The sequence below is a fragment of the Oncorhynchus masou genome, chromosome 17 (genome assembly GCF_036934945.1).
Source record: "Oncorhynchus masou masou isolate Uvic2021 chromosome 17, UVic_Omas_1.1, whole genome shotgun sequence".
Lineage (NCBI taxonomy): Eukaryota > Metazoa > Chordata > Actinopteri > Salmoniformes > Salmonidae > Oncorhynchus > Oncorhynchus masou.
This window is the reverse complement of record NC_088228.1, coordinates 25,541,284-25,557,837: the sequence shown is the minus strand read 5'-3', so window position 1 is coordinate 25,557,837 and position 16,554 is coordinate 25,541,284. Positions and strand designations below refer to the sequence as shown.

Below are 16,554 nucleotides of genomic sequence, written 5' to 3'. Positions count from 1 at the left end.
AAGCATAACGAGTACTTTTGGGCATCAGGGAAAAATGTTTGGAGTATAACGTACATAACATTCTTTAGGAATGTAGTGGAGTAAAAGTAAAAAGTACTTAAATAGTACTTTAAAGTGTTTTTACTTAAGTACTTTATATCACTGCACCATGATGCTAACCGAGAGAGTGCTGTTAAAACTACTATAGACCATCATTACAAAACAGTATGTTTTAGTCAGTTATTTTGCGACATTAATATATTTAGTATAGTTGTTTATATAGAAAAACAGAAAATTCACTGAGTAGGATGGTCCTCCCCTTCCTCCTCCTCGGAGTCTCCACCAGTGTGTGTGCATGTATCTCTGTGTGTAAGTTTGTATTTGTGTGTATGTGTGTGCGTGTTCGTATGTGTAGAGGCCCTAAAAATTGCCAAAGACTCCAGCCACCCTAGTCATAGACTGTTCCTTCTACTACCACATGGCAAGCGGTACCGGAGCGCCAAGTCGAGGTCCAAAAGGCTTCTCAACAGCTTCTACCCCCAAGCCATTAGACTTCTGAACAGCTAATCAAAGGGATCCCCAGACCCCTCCTTTATGCTGCTGCTACTCTCTGTTTATAATCTAGTCACTTTACCTCTATCTACATGTACATATTACCTCAATTACCACGACTAACCTGTTCCTCCGCACATAACCTGTGCCCCCGACTCTGTACCTGTACCCCCTCACTGCTATTATTTTATTGTTGCTCTTTAATTATTCATTTTTTTCTATTTCCTTATTTTCTTCCTTATTTTTTTTCATTTGCATTTCTATATATTTATTGTTGACTTCAGTTTACTTAGTAAATACTTTCTTAAAACTGATTAAGGTCTTGTAAGTAAGCATTTCACTGTAAGGTCTGTTGAATTCGGTTCATGTGGCAAATAACATTTGATTTGATTTTTGGATTTGATGTGTGTGTGTGCATATGGCACGTGCACCTGTACGTGTGAACACCTGACAGCATTTAAATGGAAAACTACTCTGCGATGAGGGAGACATATCAACACTCATCTAACCCCCCTGTCCTGATTCAAATAAATGGTGCTATATCTGCACTGCACGAGTCACTACACCAAGGCATTACTATGAGTAACTGAAACATCCAATCACTGCTCTTCTCCATCTGATATGTAGCAACTAATTCATAATATAGAATACACTGCCTAGCTTTCATTTGTGGTGAACACCACACTACAGTACATAAGAAAAATATGATGCATACGCAGACACAAATATTGATTTAATACTTTTACATCCTTCTTCATAGTATAGCTATTTCATGTTCTGTGCACTGGGATTTGTGTGTGTGAGAGAGAATACAGTGTGTGTGTGTGTGTATATATATGTATGTCTGTGTGTGCATTTGTGTGTGTGAGAGAGAATAGAGTGTGTGTGTGTGTGTATATATATATATATATGTATGTCTGTGTGTGCATTTGTGTGTGTGAGAGAGAATACAGTGTGTGTGTGTGTATATATATGTATGTCTGTGTGTGCATTTGTGTGTGCACGCACATTTACTGCAGTCATGTTACCATCCTAACCAGCTCCAGTGAGAGTAGAGCCGGAGAGGGAGCAGCAACATCGATTGGTGTTGATTCCGTCTGGGCAGTGAGCAGCGACTGACAGTGCTCCTAAATCGCAGCGAAAGGCAACCATTAATCTTGGTCTGGTTTAAGTAGCGTGTATTAATTTGTGTCATTTTTACTAAGTTGGGCAGGGAAGGGCCTCTCGCCATTTCATGTTTGACTGTTCACCGCAGCTGAGGGGGTTTCTTTATACAGCATGCTGCTGGCTGACGCACTCGTCAAATGTGAGCAGCGGGGCGCGAGAGAACCGTGATCCAAGACCCTTGAATTAAACGATATCAAGTCCCAGGGTGTTTAAATGGCAACCAACCAAGATATTGAAGAAAAATCTGAATGATAAGTAACATTTCAAGTTGAAATGCATGGTGGTACAGTACAGAGGCCTACATTACTACAGTTTAGTAGCCTACAAACTACAGAAACAAATCATAAAAGCTGACTTGTTCCACAGCTGTGAATAAGAACCCTCATTCACCCTCAACAACTAATTTACTGACCAATTATTTGAATTCCATTTCATTCTGTTTTTTTTCTGTGAGCGCAATGTGCAGTTTCTCTAGAGTTAAATCAGATCAAGCCCGAACTGTGCGATGTAGTAGGGAATTGTAGTTTCCAACAGGCCAACATTCTACATAGTTTAGAGCAGAAAATGTGGTAATTAACTACAAAGACCATAATTCACTGTGCGCCTACTTGTCTCATCGGTGCAGACACAGAGACAGAGAGAATGGACAGAATGATGCACCAATCGAGAGGGATAGAGAGCAGCTGCTTCGTGAGGTATCTCTACCTGAAAATACATGATCTAATTGAGTGATAGCTAGTATTCAGCAGTCATAAAGGTATGCCTTATTTACTTTGAAGAACTACTAAAATAGTGGTTTTGTCAGACAGCAACTCTATAGAGATGAGATGATGACTTGGAATGAAATAATAAAGTTATCAAATAGGCCTAAAACAAATGTAATATAAACATCAACTGAAATATTTAATTAAAGTAAAGAAATGTGAATAAATGATTGTTAATAAGATATAAGCAGTAATGGGAAATTACTACCATCATGGGACTTTAATTAATTGTTTTATTCTTGTTGTTACAGCAAAACAATATCGAAACTTGATTATTTTTTAATAATCAAACCGAAATCGAACTGACCTCAAAAAGCACTAATTGCTCACGACTATTAGTTACTGTGTAGTGACACTACACCTACTTCCGATGACATTTTCATTCCACATATTAACTCCACGTTATCGCAGAAACTGAGTGTGATTTGAACCTCTTTTCATCGAGAAATAAAGCGGATGGGATTTTCAGACAAGCTTGAAGGAACATTACATCTACCGTAAGAAAACCACTACACATTGCTCCCAAAAAAGAACAATAGTCGAGGAGGCTCTCCACTGCAATTATGTCTTTATTGTTTTCTAGAACTGAAAACTGCACTAGAAACAAACATCAGATAAAACAGAAAACTCCACTGCGCTGTGGAACAAATTTCCTCTATAAAGCAATTTAGTGTCAGATAAGTGGGAAGGCATTCTTACCGTAATGGATCTGAATATGATATATGTCAGACAAGTAAGAACAAAGCCTTTTATAAAAGCCGCGTTTGCAGAATGGCCGATACGATACTGCTGTATCAGATAACCAAATTGAGAGGAGTGCAGTAAACATAGACTGTAAATAGAAATACAATACATTCATACTTTTTGTTGAATAAGTGCAATGAAATCTCTGTCTCTCGCGCTCTCTCCCAATTGCCGCAGGAAGTAGGGGAGCTGAGGGTGCTGCAGCACCCTCTGAAAAATCTGAATTAATAAAAAAATAATAATAAAAAAATATATATATACACACGTAAATATATAATACATTTATTTATTAGTGGACTGGACCTTTATTAGTAATGTACTATTGGACCAATATATGTGTCTCTAGCACGGGCAAAAACAATTATTCTGAACAGTAGGCTACATGTAGATGCAGAGATAATGGAGTATTTCAAGAGGCAAGATCAATCGGAACCACTTCACCTTTAGCTTTATGAAATACTCCCAATATCTAGGTGATTTATGCACACTTACATTCACCTGAGGAATCGATACTGAAAAATATTCCTCCCAAAGGGAAATTATTCGTACTGGTTGATGACCCAGAGCAGGAACAGTACACACACACACACACACACACACACACACACACACACACACACACACACACACACACACACACACACACACACACACACACACACACACACACACACACACACACACACACACACACACACACACACACACACACACACACACACACACACACACACACACACACACACACACACTTTATGTTCTTCTATCCTTGTGGGGAACTAAAATTATACTGAACAAAAATATGAAACCCAACATGCAACAATTTCCACAATTTTACAGAGTTACAGATCATATAAGGAAATCAGTCAATTGAAATAAATAAATTAGGACCTAATCTATGGATTTCACATGACTGGGCACAGACACAGCCATGGGTGGGCCTGGGAGGACATAGGCCCACCCACTTGGGAGCCAGGCCCAGCCAATCAGAATATGTTTTTGCCCCACAAAAGGGCTTTATTACAGACAGAAATACTCCTCAGTTTCCGGATGGCTGGTCTCAGACGATCCCGCAGGTGAAGAAGCCAGATGTGGAGGTCCTGGGCTGGCATGGTTACACGTGGTCTGCGGTTGTGAGGCTGGTTGGACGTAAATGTCTTAAACAACATTGGTGGTGGCTTATGGTAGAGAAATTAACATGAAATTCTCTGGCAACAGCTCTGGTGGACATTCCTACAGTCAGCATGCCAATTGCGCGCTCCCTCAAAACTTGAGACATCTGTGGCATTGTGTTGTTTTACAAAACTGCACATTTTAGAGTGGCCTTATATTTTCCCCAGCACATGGTAGACCTGTGTAATGATCATGCTGTTTAATCAGCTTCATGATATGTCACACCTGTCAGGTGGATGGATTATCTTGGCAAAGAGAAAAGCTCACTAATAGGGTTGTAAACAAATTTGTTCACAAAATTTAAGAGAAATAAGCTTTTGTGCTAATGAAAAATGCCTGTGATCTTTTATTTCAGTTCACGAAATATGGGACCATAACTTTCATGTTGCGTTTATATTTTTGTTCAGTATAATTTCCATTCAAAAGTATATGTTCCCTAACCCCTATCTCTAACTCAAAGCCTAACCCTAACTCCTAACTCCTAATTCAAAATCTAACCATAATCCTAAACCTAAAACTCTCATAGGGACATTTCTCTCATGGGGATGTGTGAAATGTCCCCAAGAGGGAGACTTTTCCTTGTTTTACTATGCTTGTGGGGACATTTGGGGAACCAATGCACGCACGCGCACACACACACACACACACACACACACACACACACACACACACACACACACACGCACACACACACACACACACACAAACGAGCACGTGAACACGCGCACTATTCCACCATATGACCATTCCAACAGCCAGACCTGTTATCATAGCAAATTAACAACTCCCACCTCAGATATACAGGGTGTAATTAGCCTCTTTAAACATGATTAGCATGTCTCAATTACCACACTCACCATTTGCATAATTTAGAAGCTGTCCTAATTGCAAGTGTGGGTTCATATGATGGGAAAATAGGGAACAGGAGAAACACTGGGCATGTCTTGTCGGTTCTGAAAAACTGAAGTGATTCTGAAGTGTGTCTGTCTGTTTGCACTGTCAAAGTGCTACAATGTAGATAGGAAGAGAATATTCTTCAGGAAGGACCCAGAAGGGAAAGACATTGTACTCATTTCCCCACCAGTAAAGGGATCTAGGCTATTTCTGTAGAACATTTGATGAAAGTTGACGTCTTTTGTCAGGAGAATCAGTGCGGCCAATTATCGACCATTTACATTTCTAGGAAGCAGAGTCATGAGGTTTGTTAAAACTACTAATCAATTGAGAAACTTCAAAGACGTTTGGGAAACGTTGCTATTTATGAAAGAACAGAGATAGTCGCGGTCACTCGTATTTCTATGGGAACTAAAATCCTGGCTAGAATAAAATGCTGCTTCTGCACTTCCAATCGGCCAGGCTAGATATACTGTCTGCCTGCTAACATGGTGGGGAAACCAAGGACATAGCCATTTGTTTCAGGACAGAACATGGCACATCGGAGACAAATGACTCCATCTGTCAAAAAAGACTGAAAACTAACCTCTGAACTCATCATGGACAACCATGTCAATTAAATACTGAAAAACAGCAGCAGCAACAACACAACACTAGTGTCCAGTCCAGTCTCTCTCCATGGCTAAAATAAGCAGACCATCATTCACAATACTGATGTAAGTGATGTGTTTACTAGCTTACTGGGCTATAAAACCAACTGAATAGTTATCTGACATTCCATTATCACTAAATTTACTCCAAGTCCACCACTAAATCATTAACTAGCAAAAACATAGCCATCAAAGCAAATTTGTCAAAGAAAATATGTGCAGGTTTGCTCTATTCTAATGAAAGGATACCAGTGTTCTCCAGATGTGTAAGAACCACGCCAGACTTCAACTTCGATCACAGGTACAATCTGCAATGCTGCAATATGCTCAACATCGAAAGCACAGCATTTCTATTATCTAGTATGTGAAAATTAGTAGCTTGGTGACATGGGTCACTGAGTTCACCAGGTCCTTAGGTCTGACAACTACCAGTGGTATAATATAGTCTACATCTGATCATATTTGACATGCAGGAGCTATCCATTTGACCTGAGTCTGGAGTAATGAGTGGCTGTCGACATACACTGGCCTGGTGAACAGTGAGAGAAAGAGAGAGAGAGAGATTGAAATTGTTTTTGTAAGAGAGAGAGAGAGAGAGAGAGAGAGAGAGGGAGAGAGAGAGAGAGAGAGAGAGAGAGAGAGAAAGAGCGAGTTCTGGCCTGTAATCTGACACCTAGAAACGTTGACTTGGTGTCTGGCTTTTCTTGCTCTGTCAACCTGTACGTGCCAGCTCCACTATCCGTAATGGTTCCACACAGACACACACTCTCACTCTTTCACATGCAAAAACACACACACACACACACACACACACACACACACACACACACACACACACACACACACACACACACACACACACACACACACACACACACACACACACACACACACACACACACACACACACACACACACACTCACACACACACTCACACACACAGGATGTATGGCAAATGAAACACAGTGCTAAGCACTTACATTAATTTTACAACTAAAGACACGCTTTCCTGAAATTGCTGGAAACACTGAGGGAAACCAGACAAGCAATACTGGACAATTATATGTACTCTATACCACAAAGTATTTCTAATGAGAAAAGTTGTAGTTCATCTATGGTAATCCTCTGTAAAAACAGTAAGATAGACGTGTTGGAGGCACGTCTGTGTGCACTCTCATTTTATGCCTCCAGCACGTCTATCTTACTGTTTTACAAGTATGTGTGTGAATGCACACACACACACACACACACACACACACACACACACACACACACACACACACACACACACACACACACACATGCACACACACACACACACACACACACACACACACACCAATAGGCACATGATACAGTATGCCCAGGTGATTTTACCTTTAAAAACATAACTTTTCCTTTAAACACTAAATCAGATCTATAAAAGGAAAGCCAACCTACAGTGCTATATCTATGAACCTCTTAGTGCTGTCACAGAAGGGGACACAACAGTCGCATAAACCAGGCTGCCTGCCGACTTAATAGTCTCTCCTTTGCAATCCTCCAGAGACTCTGGCTGCAACAATGTAAAACTGAGGAGAGGCTGAGTCTTTATAAAATAATATAAAAAAGACCTGACAAATTACGGGCTTGTTCTCTTTTTGCACACTCTGCTCTCAGCACATTTGGCTGTAAATGTCATGGTGAAGGTTTGAGTCATTTTTTGCTGTTGCTGCAGTGGATTTCTGGGCTTCTGTCTGCTCTTCACAGGGGGGAAATGATCTATGCCCACAAGATGAACAGCAACTAGATACATAGAAAGAAGGAATGGTATGATACCATGTGATTTTAGGTCTTTGTGTTCTATAAATCTCATCCAAACTACAATTTGTATACCGCCCAAACAGATCCACGACCAACGCAAACACTGGTGCACTGCACACTGCCCTATCCCACCTGGACAAGAGGAATAGCTATTTAAGAAAGCTGTTCACAAAATACAGCTCTGCTTTCAACACCATAGTGTCCTCTAAGTCCATCACTAAGCTCAGGGCCCTGGGTCTGAACCCCTCCTTGTGCAACTGGGTCCTGGACTTCCTGATGGGCCAACCCCAGGTGATGAAGGTAGGCAACAGCACCCCCGCCACACTGCTCCTCAACCAGCCGCCTCCTGTATCCCCTGTTCACCCATAACTGCGTGGTTATGCACGACTCCAACTCAATCACCAAGTTTCCTGACGACACGATAGTAATAGGCCTGATTACCAACAACAACTAGACAGCCTACAGGGAGGAGGTGAGGACCCTGGCGGACCCTCTCCCTCAATATAAAAAAAAGGAGCTAATTGTGGACTACAGGAGACAAGGCGCCAAGGTGCGCAACAGCGCCTCAACAACCTCATGTGGCTGAAGAAATTCGGCATGGCCCCTAAGACCCTCACAAACTTTTACAGATGCACCATTGAGAGCCTTTTATCGGGCTGCATCCCCGTCTTGGAAGGCAATTGCACCGCCCTCAACCAAATGGCTCTCCAGGCAGTTGTGCGGTCAACAGGGGGCACGCTGCCTGCCCTCCAGCACATTTACAGCACACAGTGTCAAAGGAAGGCCAAGAACATCATCAAGGACCTCAGCCACCCAAACCACGCTCTGTTCACTCTGCTATCATCTAGCAGACAGAGACGGTACAGGTGCATCAAAGCCAGGACCGAAAGATTGAAAAACAGTTTCTATCTCCAGGCTATTATACTGTTGAACAGTCATCGCACCATATCTTGTAGTAAGAGACAAAAATACTCACTCACACAAGCTCACACACACACACACTTCTGTACTCACATATACACTCAGACACGCATACGTCCATACTCACTCACACACACACGCCCACCTGCACACAGAGCCAACGCTGCTGTCCCATGTTGAGTGCATACAGAAAGTATTCACAACCCTTAACTTTTTCCACATTTTGTTGTGTTACAGACAGAATTGAAAATGGTTTAAATTCAGATTTTGTGTCACTGGCCTACATACAATAACCCATAATGTCAAAGTAGAATTATGTTTTTAGAAAATGTAACAAATTAAATCAACCCCACTGTTACGACAAGTCTAAATAAGTTCAGGAGTAAAAATGTGCTTAACAAGTCCCATAATAAATGGCATGGACTCATTCTGTGTGCAATCATGGTGCTTAACATGATTTTTGAATGACTACCTCATCTATGTACACCACCCATGCAATAATCGGTAAGGTCCTTCAGTCTAGCATTGAATTTCAAACACAGATTCAACCACAAAGACCAGGGAAGATTTCCAATGCCTCGCAAAGATTGGCACCTATTGGTAAAACATATTGTAATCAGATTACAGATACTTTTGAAAAACTAGATGATTACTTCGAGGATTACTCTTAAATTCAGAAAGGATGTTTGCAGAAAAAAAAAACATTATTGACACTTCTCTGTTTTCTCAATAACATTCAAATCAGCATTGAAAAAAGGCTCAAGTTAAAGTTTGTTCCACCAGAGCGAGTCTGACCACAAGTCAGAGACCACTATTGCGGGAAAAAAGCAGGAAGAGGATTTTGTAGGCTACAGTTCAAGCTATGTCTTCCAATGGTGCGACTGTTGTCGGAATTCAAAGATTATCCAACTTGAATGCTTGGAGGTAAGGATGACAGCGGTGGAGTAGTCCACTGTAATAAGGACACCACTTATTCTTGATATCAACAATGCGCATTAATGTGAATCACACTGCTGCTCTCTCATTTAGCTATTTGCGCCTTACGGATTGTGGTTGTTGTGAATGGCTGTTCACAAATCTAAACGTGTATTTGAACCCAATAATGGTTGAATTCAACAAGTTTAAGCTGCCTATCAATCATTGTTTTTGTGTGAAAAAATGCAGTGAAAAACGCATACTTGCAACAGCTGCATAGTGTGGATTCCAGCCTACACAATAAAAGTGGGGCTATTATTGCTCAATCTAATTCATGCTGATAAAAAAAAAGTCCATAGGCCTAATGGACACAGTCTCAAACTCGCACACTTTAGATAAACTTAAAGGGGCAATCTGTAGATGCTACATCCATTTTTGGACATCTAAATTATACATACATTTGAAGTTGGAAGTTTACATACACTTAGGTTGGAGTCATTAAAACTCGTTTTTCAACAATTCCACAAATTTCTTGTTTACAGACTATCGTTTTGGCAAGTCGGTTAGGACATCTACTTTGTGCATGACACAAGTCATTTTCCAACAATTGTCTACAGAGATTATTTCACTTATAATTCACTGTATCACAATTCCAGTGGGTCAGAAGTTTACATAGACTAAATTGACTGTGTCTTTTAACAGCTTGGAAAATTCCAGCAAATGATGTCATGGCTTTAGAAGCTTCTAAATGACATCATTTGAGTCAATTGGAGGTGTAACTGTGGATGTATTTCAAGGCCTACCTTCAAACTTAGTGCCTCGTTGCTTGACATCATGGAAAAAATCAAAGGAAATCAGCAAGGACTCCAGAAAAAAATTGTAGACCTCCACAAGTCTGGTTCAACCGCAAGAAGGTACCACATTCATCTGTACAAACAATAATACACAAGTATAAACACCAGGCGTCATACCGCTCAGGAAGGAGACACATTCTGTCTCCTAGAGATGAACGTACCTTGGTGCGAATCAATCCCAGAACAACAGCAAAGGACCTTGTGAAGGAGGACACCAGTACAACAGTATCTACATCCACAGTAAAATGAGTCCTATATGGACATAACCTGAAAGGCCGCTCAGCAAGGAAGAAGCCACTGCTCCAAAACTGCCATAAAAAAGCCAGACTACGGTTTGCAACTGCACATGGAGACAAAGATCATACTTTTTGGAGAAATGTCCCCTGGTCTGATGGAAAAAAAAGAACTGTTTTTGGCCATAATGACCACCATTATGTTGAGAGGAAAAAGGGGGAGGCTTGCAAGCCGAAGAACACCATCCCAACCGTGAAGAACAGGGGTGGCAGCATCATGTTGTGGGGGTGCTTTTCTGCAGGAGGGACTGGTGCACTTCAGAAAATAGATGGCATCATGAAGGAGGAAAATTATGTGGATATATTGAAGCAACATCTCAAGACATCAGTCAGGAAGTTAAAGCATGGTCGCAAATGTGTCTTCCAAATGGACAATGATCCCAAGCAAAATGGTCAAATGGCTTAAGGACAACAAAGTCAAGGTATTGGAGTGGCCATCACAAAGCCCTGACCTCAATGCAATCGAAAATTTGTGGGCAGAACTGAGAAAGCATGTGCGAGCAAGGAGGCCTACAAATCTGACTCAGTTACACCAGCGCTGTTAGGAGGAATGGGACAAAATTCAACCAACTTATTGTGGGAAGCTTGTGGAAGGTTCCCCGAAATGTTTGACCCAAGTTAAAAAAATTTAAAGGCAATGCTACTAAATACTAATTGAGTGTATGTAAACTTCTGACCCACTGGGAATGTGATGAAATAAATAAAAGCTGAAATAAATCATTCTCTCTACTATTATTCTGACATTTCACATTCATAGAATAAAGTGGTGATACTAACTGACCTAAAACAGGGCATTTTTACTAGGATTAAATGTCAGGAATTAGGAAAAACTGAGTTGAAATCTATTTGGCTAAGGTGTATGTAAACTTCTGACTTCAACTGTATACATATCCATTGATTCTTGAAGAATATAACTTATGAATGCCTCATGGGCATAGTTCAACTGTCACACTCCATGAGAACCCAAAATATAAGCTTGTTTTCTCCTATGTTTGTAAACATTGTAATTGTAAACAAACACTGTATAGCCTCATAACATGGTTAAAACAATAATGTTGATATCATGGATGGACAGTCCTTGCATCCATAGCCCTGAATATTATTAATCTGAGTGGTTACATTTCTCCAGGCCCATACCTCAGCTTTTTTACCAAAACAGTGGTGGGGCGACCGTGTTGTTACTGTTTCATCTGTGGATTTTCCTTTTAAACATCTGCAAATTATCAAGATATCAAAGTGTCACCAACTAAAAGGTAAACAATAGGCCAATAGTAAATGCAGCATATTGAATTCATTTTCCACATGTAAATAGCACTTTTCAGTAGTGCTCAAAGCATGCCATTCCATGAGCGTGACATTTATTTTTCAACTCGAATCAATGAGCCCAATCAGTCCTCCATGACAACAAAATCATAAACAACAGAGTAGGGCTGGCCGATAAGTCCTTAGTTTTGGGGTTATGCTCAGGTAAAACAATTTGACTGATCTATACTTCCATATTTCTAAGTCCTATTCTTGAAGATCAAGGGGTATAATATTTATTGGAATGACTGGAATTATGATAGAATTAGATTTTAATGTAAAGATATAATTTAATCGTATTATTATATGTAGTAGAAAGCGATGGATTTGAAAAAGCCCACACAACCAGCCCATAGAGTAAAATGTAACATCCATATATGGCCAGCTATGTAAACTTTAACATTGATTTATCCTGCAATAGATATTCAATTGGTAACATTATTTTTTTCCCTCATGTCTCTTAAGGGGAAGGAAATCTAAAACTAACTGAAGGTAATCAGATTACGTTACTGAGTTTGGGTAATCAAAAAGTTATGTTAGTGATTACAATTTTGGACAGGTAACCAGTAACTGTAACAGATGACATTTAAAAAGTAGCCTACCCAACCATGTTGGTAAATGGGTAAAAATAAAAAAGCAGACATTGAAAATCCCTTTGAGCATGGTGACGTTAATAATTACACTTCGGATGGTGTATCAATACACCCAGTCACTACAAAGATATGTCCTGCCTAACTCAGTTGCCGAAACCGCTCTGGGATTTCATGCCAATGGTGACTTTAAAACAGTTACAGAGTTTAATGGCTGTGGTACTGTAGTTAATCCACATTAACTAACCTAATTGACCGAGTGAGAAGAAGGAAGCCTATACAGGATAAAAATAAAATAAGGCACAAAAGTAAAAATGCAAAAGATTTTGCAAAGAAATTAACTTTATGTCCTTAATACAAAGCGTTATGTTGGGGCAAATCCAACACAAAACATCACTGAGTACTAATCTTCATATTTTCAAGCACGGTGGGGGCTGTATCATGTTATGAGTATGCTTGTCATCTGCAATGAGTAGGGAGTGTTTTGGGGGTAAAAATAAACAGAATAGAGCTAAGCACAGGCAAAATCCTAGAGGAAAACCTGGTTCAATCTGGGAGACAAACTCACCTTTCAGCAGGACAATAACCTAAAACACATGGCCAAATATACACTGGAGTTGCTTACCAGCTGACATTGAATTTTCCTGAGTGGCCTAGTTACAGTATTGACTTAAATTGGCTTTAAAATCTATGGCAAGACTTGAAAATGGCTGTCTAGCGATGATTAACAACCAACTTGACAGAGCTTGAATAATGTGGAAATATTGTACAATCCAGGTGTGCAAAGCTCTTAGAGACTTACCCTGAAAGACACACAGCTGTAATCGCTGCCAAAGGGGATTCTAACATGTATTGAGTCAGAGGTGTGGACACTTATGTAAATGAGATATGTCTGTATTTAATTTTCAACACATTTGCAAAAAAATCTAAATACAGATTTTCACTTTATCATTATGGGGTATTGTGTGTAGATGGGTGAGAAAATAATTACTTTGGATTTCTGACTGTAACACAATGAAATGTGTAATAAGTCAAGGGGTATGAAAACTTTCTGAAGGCGCTGTATATAAGAGACATTAAACCCTGGACACTTCCTGTTTCTTTTATACTGTTTTTTAAACTGTGCATTGATACACTGTATTCTCACATAGCTCATTCGAATATACCTTTTTTTACACTGTTTATACACACTGCATATTTATATACAGGACTTCTGACACAGCTCTCTGTAAAATATCTACGGCTGTTAACATCATTCTCAGTATATCTTTTTGGTGTACATGCAAAGATTGCATTCGGATTACTAACACAGCGTTGGATTCATCCTGACATTCTTGATTTCTCGTTTTTAGTTTTTTGATGATTTATTATTCGCGTACATGTTTGACATTTTACTGCACTGTTAGGAGCTTGTAACACAAGCAGTCCACTTCACCCGCTATAACATTTGCTAAACTGGGTTCTCGACCAATAACATTTTATTTTTTTGCACTAAAATACATTTGCCACATGCTTATGTTGACGCTGATAACACATCTACATTTGTAGAGTGAAGTACAGCTCATAGCTTGGACTTGATGACTATAACGTGACAAAGCATCCGGATAAAATGTAACAACAGAATACTGAGAATTTAGTATGACTTCCCCCAGCAACACAAGGCATGCAGAGCTTGAGTAACAACAACACCTCAATGGACATTGTGTGCTTGCGTGCATGGGTGAGTTTGCGTGTGCGAACCAGTAAACTCTTCAAAAGGGATTCCCCCATGGTGCTTTTATCTTGAGAGGCCAAGTACATTGAATTCAGCCCACCCAACTGAAACCCTGTCAATGGAAGCTAATACTGGATAGAGGCCAAAACATTAGCAGAACTAAATCCACTCAAGAGATAGGAGTAGAAACCTACAAAAACAACATGGCAAATCTATGTTGAAACGTTACCTTCAACAGCATTTTTTACCTCTAAATTAAGACGGAGAGAGTAAGCAGGCAAAGAGAGCCATTATAGTCAGAATCCCCTATGTTCCTGCCAGGAACGGTGGGAAGAGAAGAAAAGCAAGGGAGGGGGGGGGGCTTGAAAAGGTCCAAGTTACTTTGTTCTTCTTCATTTTGGAAACGAACTCTGGTTGAACCCAGAACGACGCCAGGCAGTTTGAAAAAAAGCAGACATAACTCTCTCCCTACTCTAAGCATACTCCTCTGAGAAGGAAGGGGGCCGGGGCCAAACCTCACTGGCTTCTCACAAACGGGACTTAATTTCTTCTCCCTCCTTTTTTATAAAATGAAAACCACACAGGGTTCGCTGCTAAGAACCCGTCTTTTTTTGAAGCACTGTACCAGAGTGACTCACAGTAATGAAATGTTCGTAAATGAACCTTTAGAGGCAAATTAGGAAGACGATAACATGTCCTCCTTTACTGAATCCATTTGTTTTCTTATTTCTTTGGCCGGCTACAGACAGTCATGATAGTCGCTGGAAACATTTTTTCCACTTTAAAGTCAGAGTGAGTGATAACATCCTCGAACAATTTCAAAAGAGTATCCCGTTAAAAGGCATGCTCTGAGATATGTCTTCAGAGATATGTCTTCAGAGATATGTATTAGATTGCGGTTTGACTTCCATTTTCTACATATCTCTTTAGTAGGCTAGAACTTGGACTTTTTCCAAGAATAGTCACATACTTTCTTCTATAAACAGAGACAAGTGCTTCTTCTTTTTAATATGGTGTTAAGTGCCTATATTTCACAGATTCTTATACATGACTTTGACCCTCGCTTCAAACCCAAACTGAGAAAACCCCTCTGGCCAGCATCAGCATGTAGAAACACTCACAGCGTGTCACAAACAAACAGCATCACACTTGGCAAGGAAAAATATGATGACACAGAACGAAGTGAATTAGTACAGCCCTAATACATGTCTCAGTGACACCCCCTTGGTCGTACAGTAAAGACCTTTCTTCTCTGCTGTCTAGTCCGAATGTGTGCGTCTGCTTTTGGCTCACTGACTGACACACATAAGGTTGTTTGGTTGTGTGATAATGTTTGGATGTGTGGTAATACACATAGATACAGTAGGATGCCACAAAGCACCATGTTGCATTGTAGAACCATATTGTTACGAATATGGGTTAACTCCCTGAACACATACAGTATGTTTAGAAATATAATATAAATATTATAATGTTCAAAATATGGTTGTTATAAATAATAATGTGGGCTATAAGTCGTTTTGGCCCCAACATAAAAATGCCACATAAGAAAAAAAGGTTTGAGGATAAAAAGATTGATACAAGTCATTCTTTCAATGTGGTAGAATTTCACCTGACCTGTTTTCTCTTTTATATCACACAAGACGTTGAAGAGAGCCGGTTTCATCCTGTGACAGTTCAGTGCATGTTTCCTAGAAGAAGAAAAAAGGGGAAACACACACAACTTCACAAACAAATTCAACAAGAGGAGGAAATAGCATTAGTTGCAACAGTGTTCTGCATGGAATTGTATCATATCTAAAATGAGGAGACTTGTTTGATCACTGTCAATTTGATACGGAAGAATAAAGCTCATCCTTGCTGTTGATATTAACAATGCATATTATTCCGAATTTAGTCTTGAACAACCCTTCAATCACAGTGATCTAAACTAAAGAACAGCATAGTCTTATTCTTTAATAGAGAAAACACTTTGGTGTAAAAATGTACTTTTATAGTGTCTCCATTGTCTCACCAAACCACACTTGGAACACTTGTCGTCCCACTACACTTAATCTATAACCGCTCAAATTAATTAACATGAATAGCACGGGTCATTTCAATTTTACATCACGGTGGGATGTCAATAATGAATATGATCCAATCTATCCTATATAATATATTCTTGCACAGGAGCACGAATAGATGTGACCGTTGTCTCAATTTCGAGGCGCAGCACCGGTGCTGTGATAACCTTTA

General features: G+C 39.8%; 1 protein-coding gene across 2 annotated transcripts in view; it reads right to left on the bottom strand.

Annotated features, from left to right (window-relative positions):
• LOC135558766 (pre-B-cell leukemia transcription factor 1-like) overlaps positions 1 to 16,554 on the bottom strand; it is a 73,078-nt gene that overhangs the window by 55,412 nt on the left and 1,112 nt on the right. For both annotated transcript variants that reach the window (XM_064992869.1, XM_064992870.1), the window contains exon 2: positions 15,934 to 16,007. In XM_064992869.1, the coding sequence (XP_064848941.1) occupies positions 15,934 to 16,007 (74 nt within the window). The remainder of the gene's footprint in view (positions 1 to 15,933; positions 16,008 to 16,554) is intronic.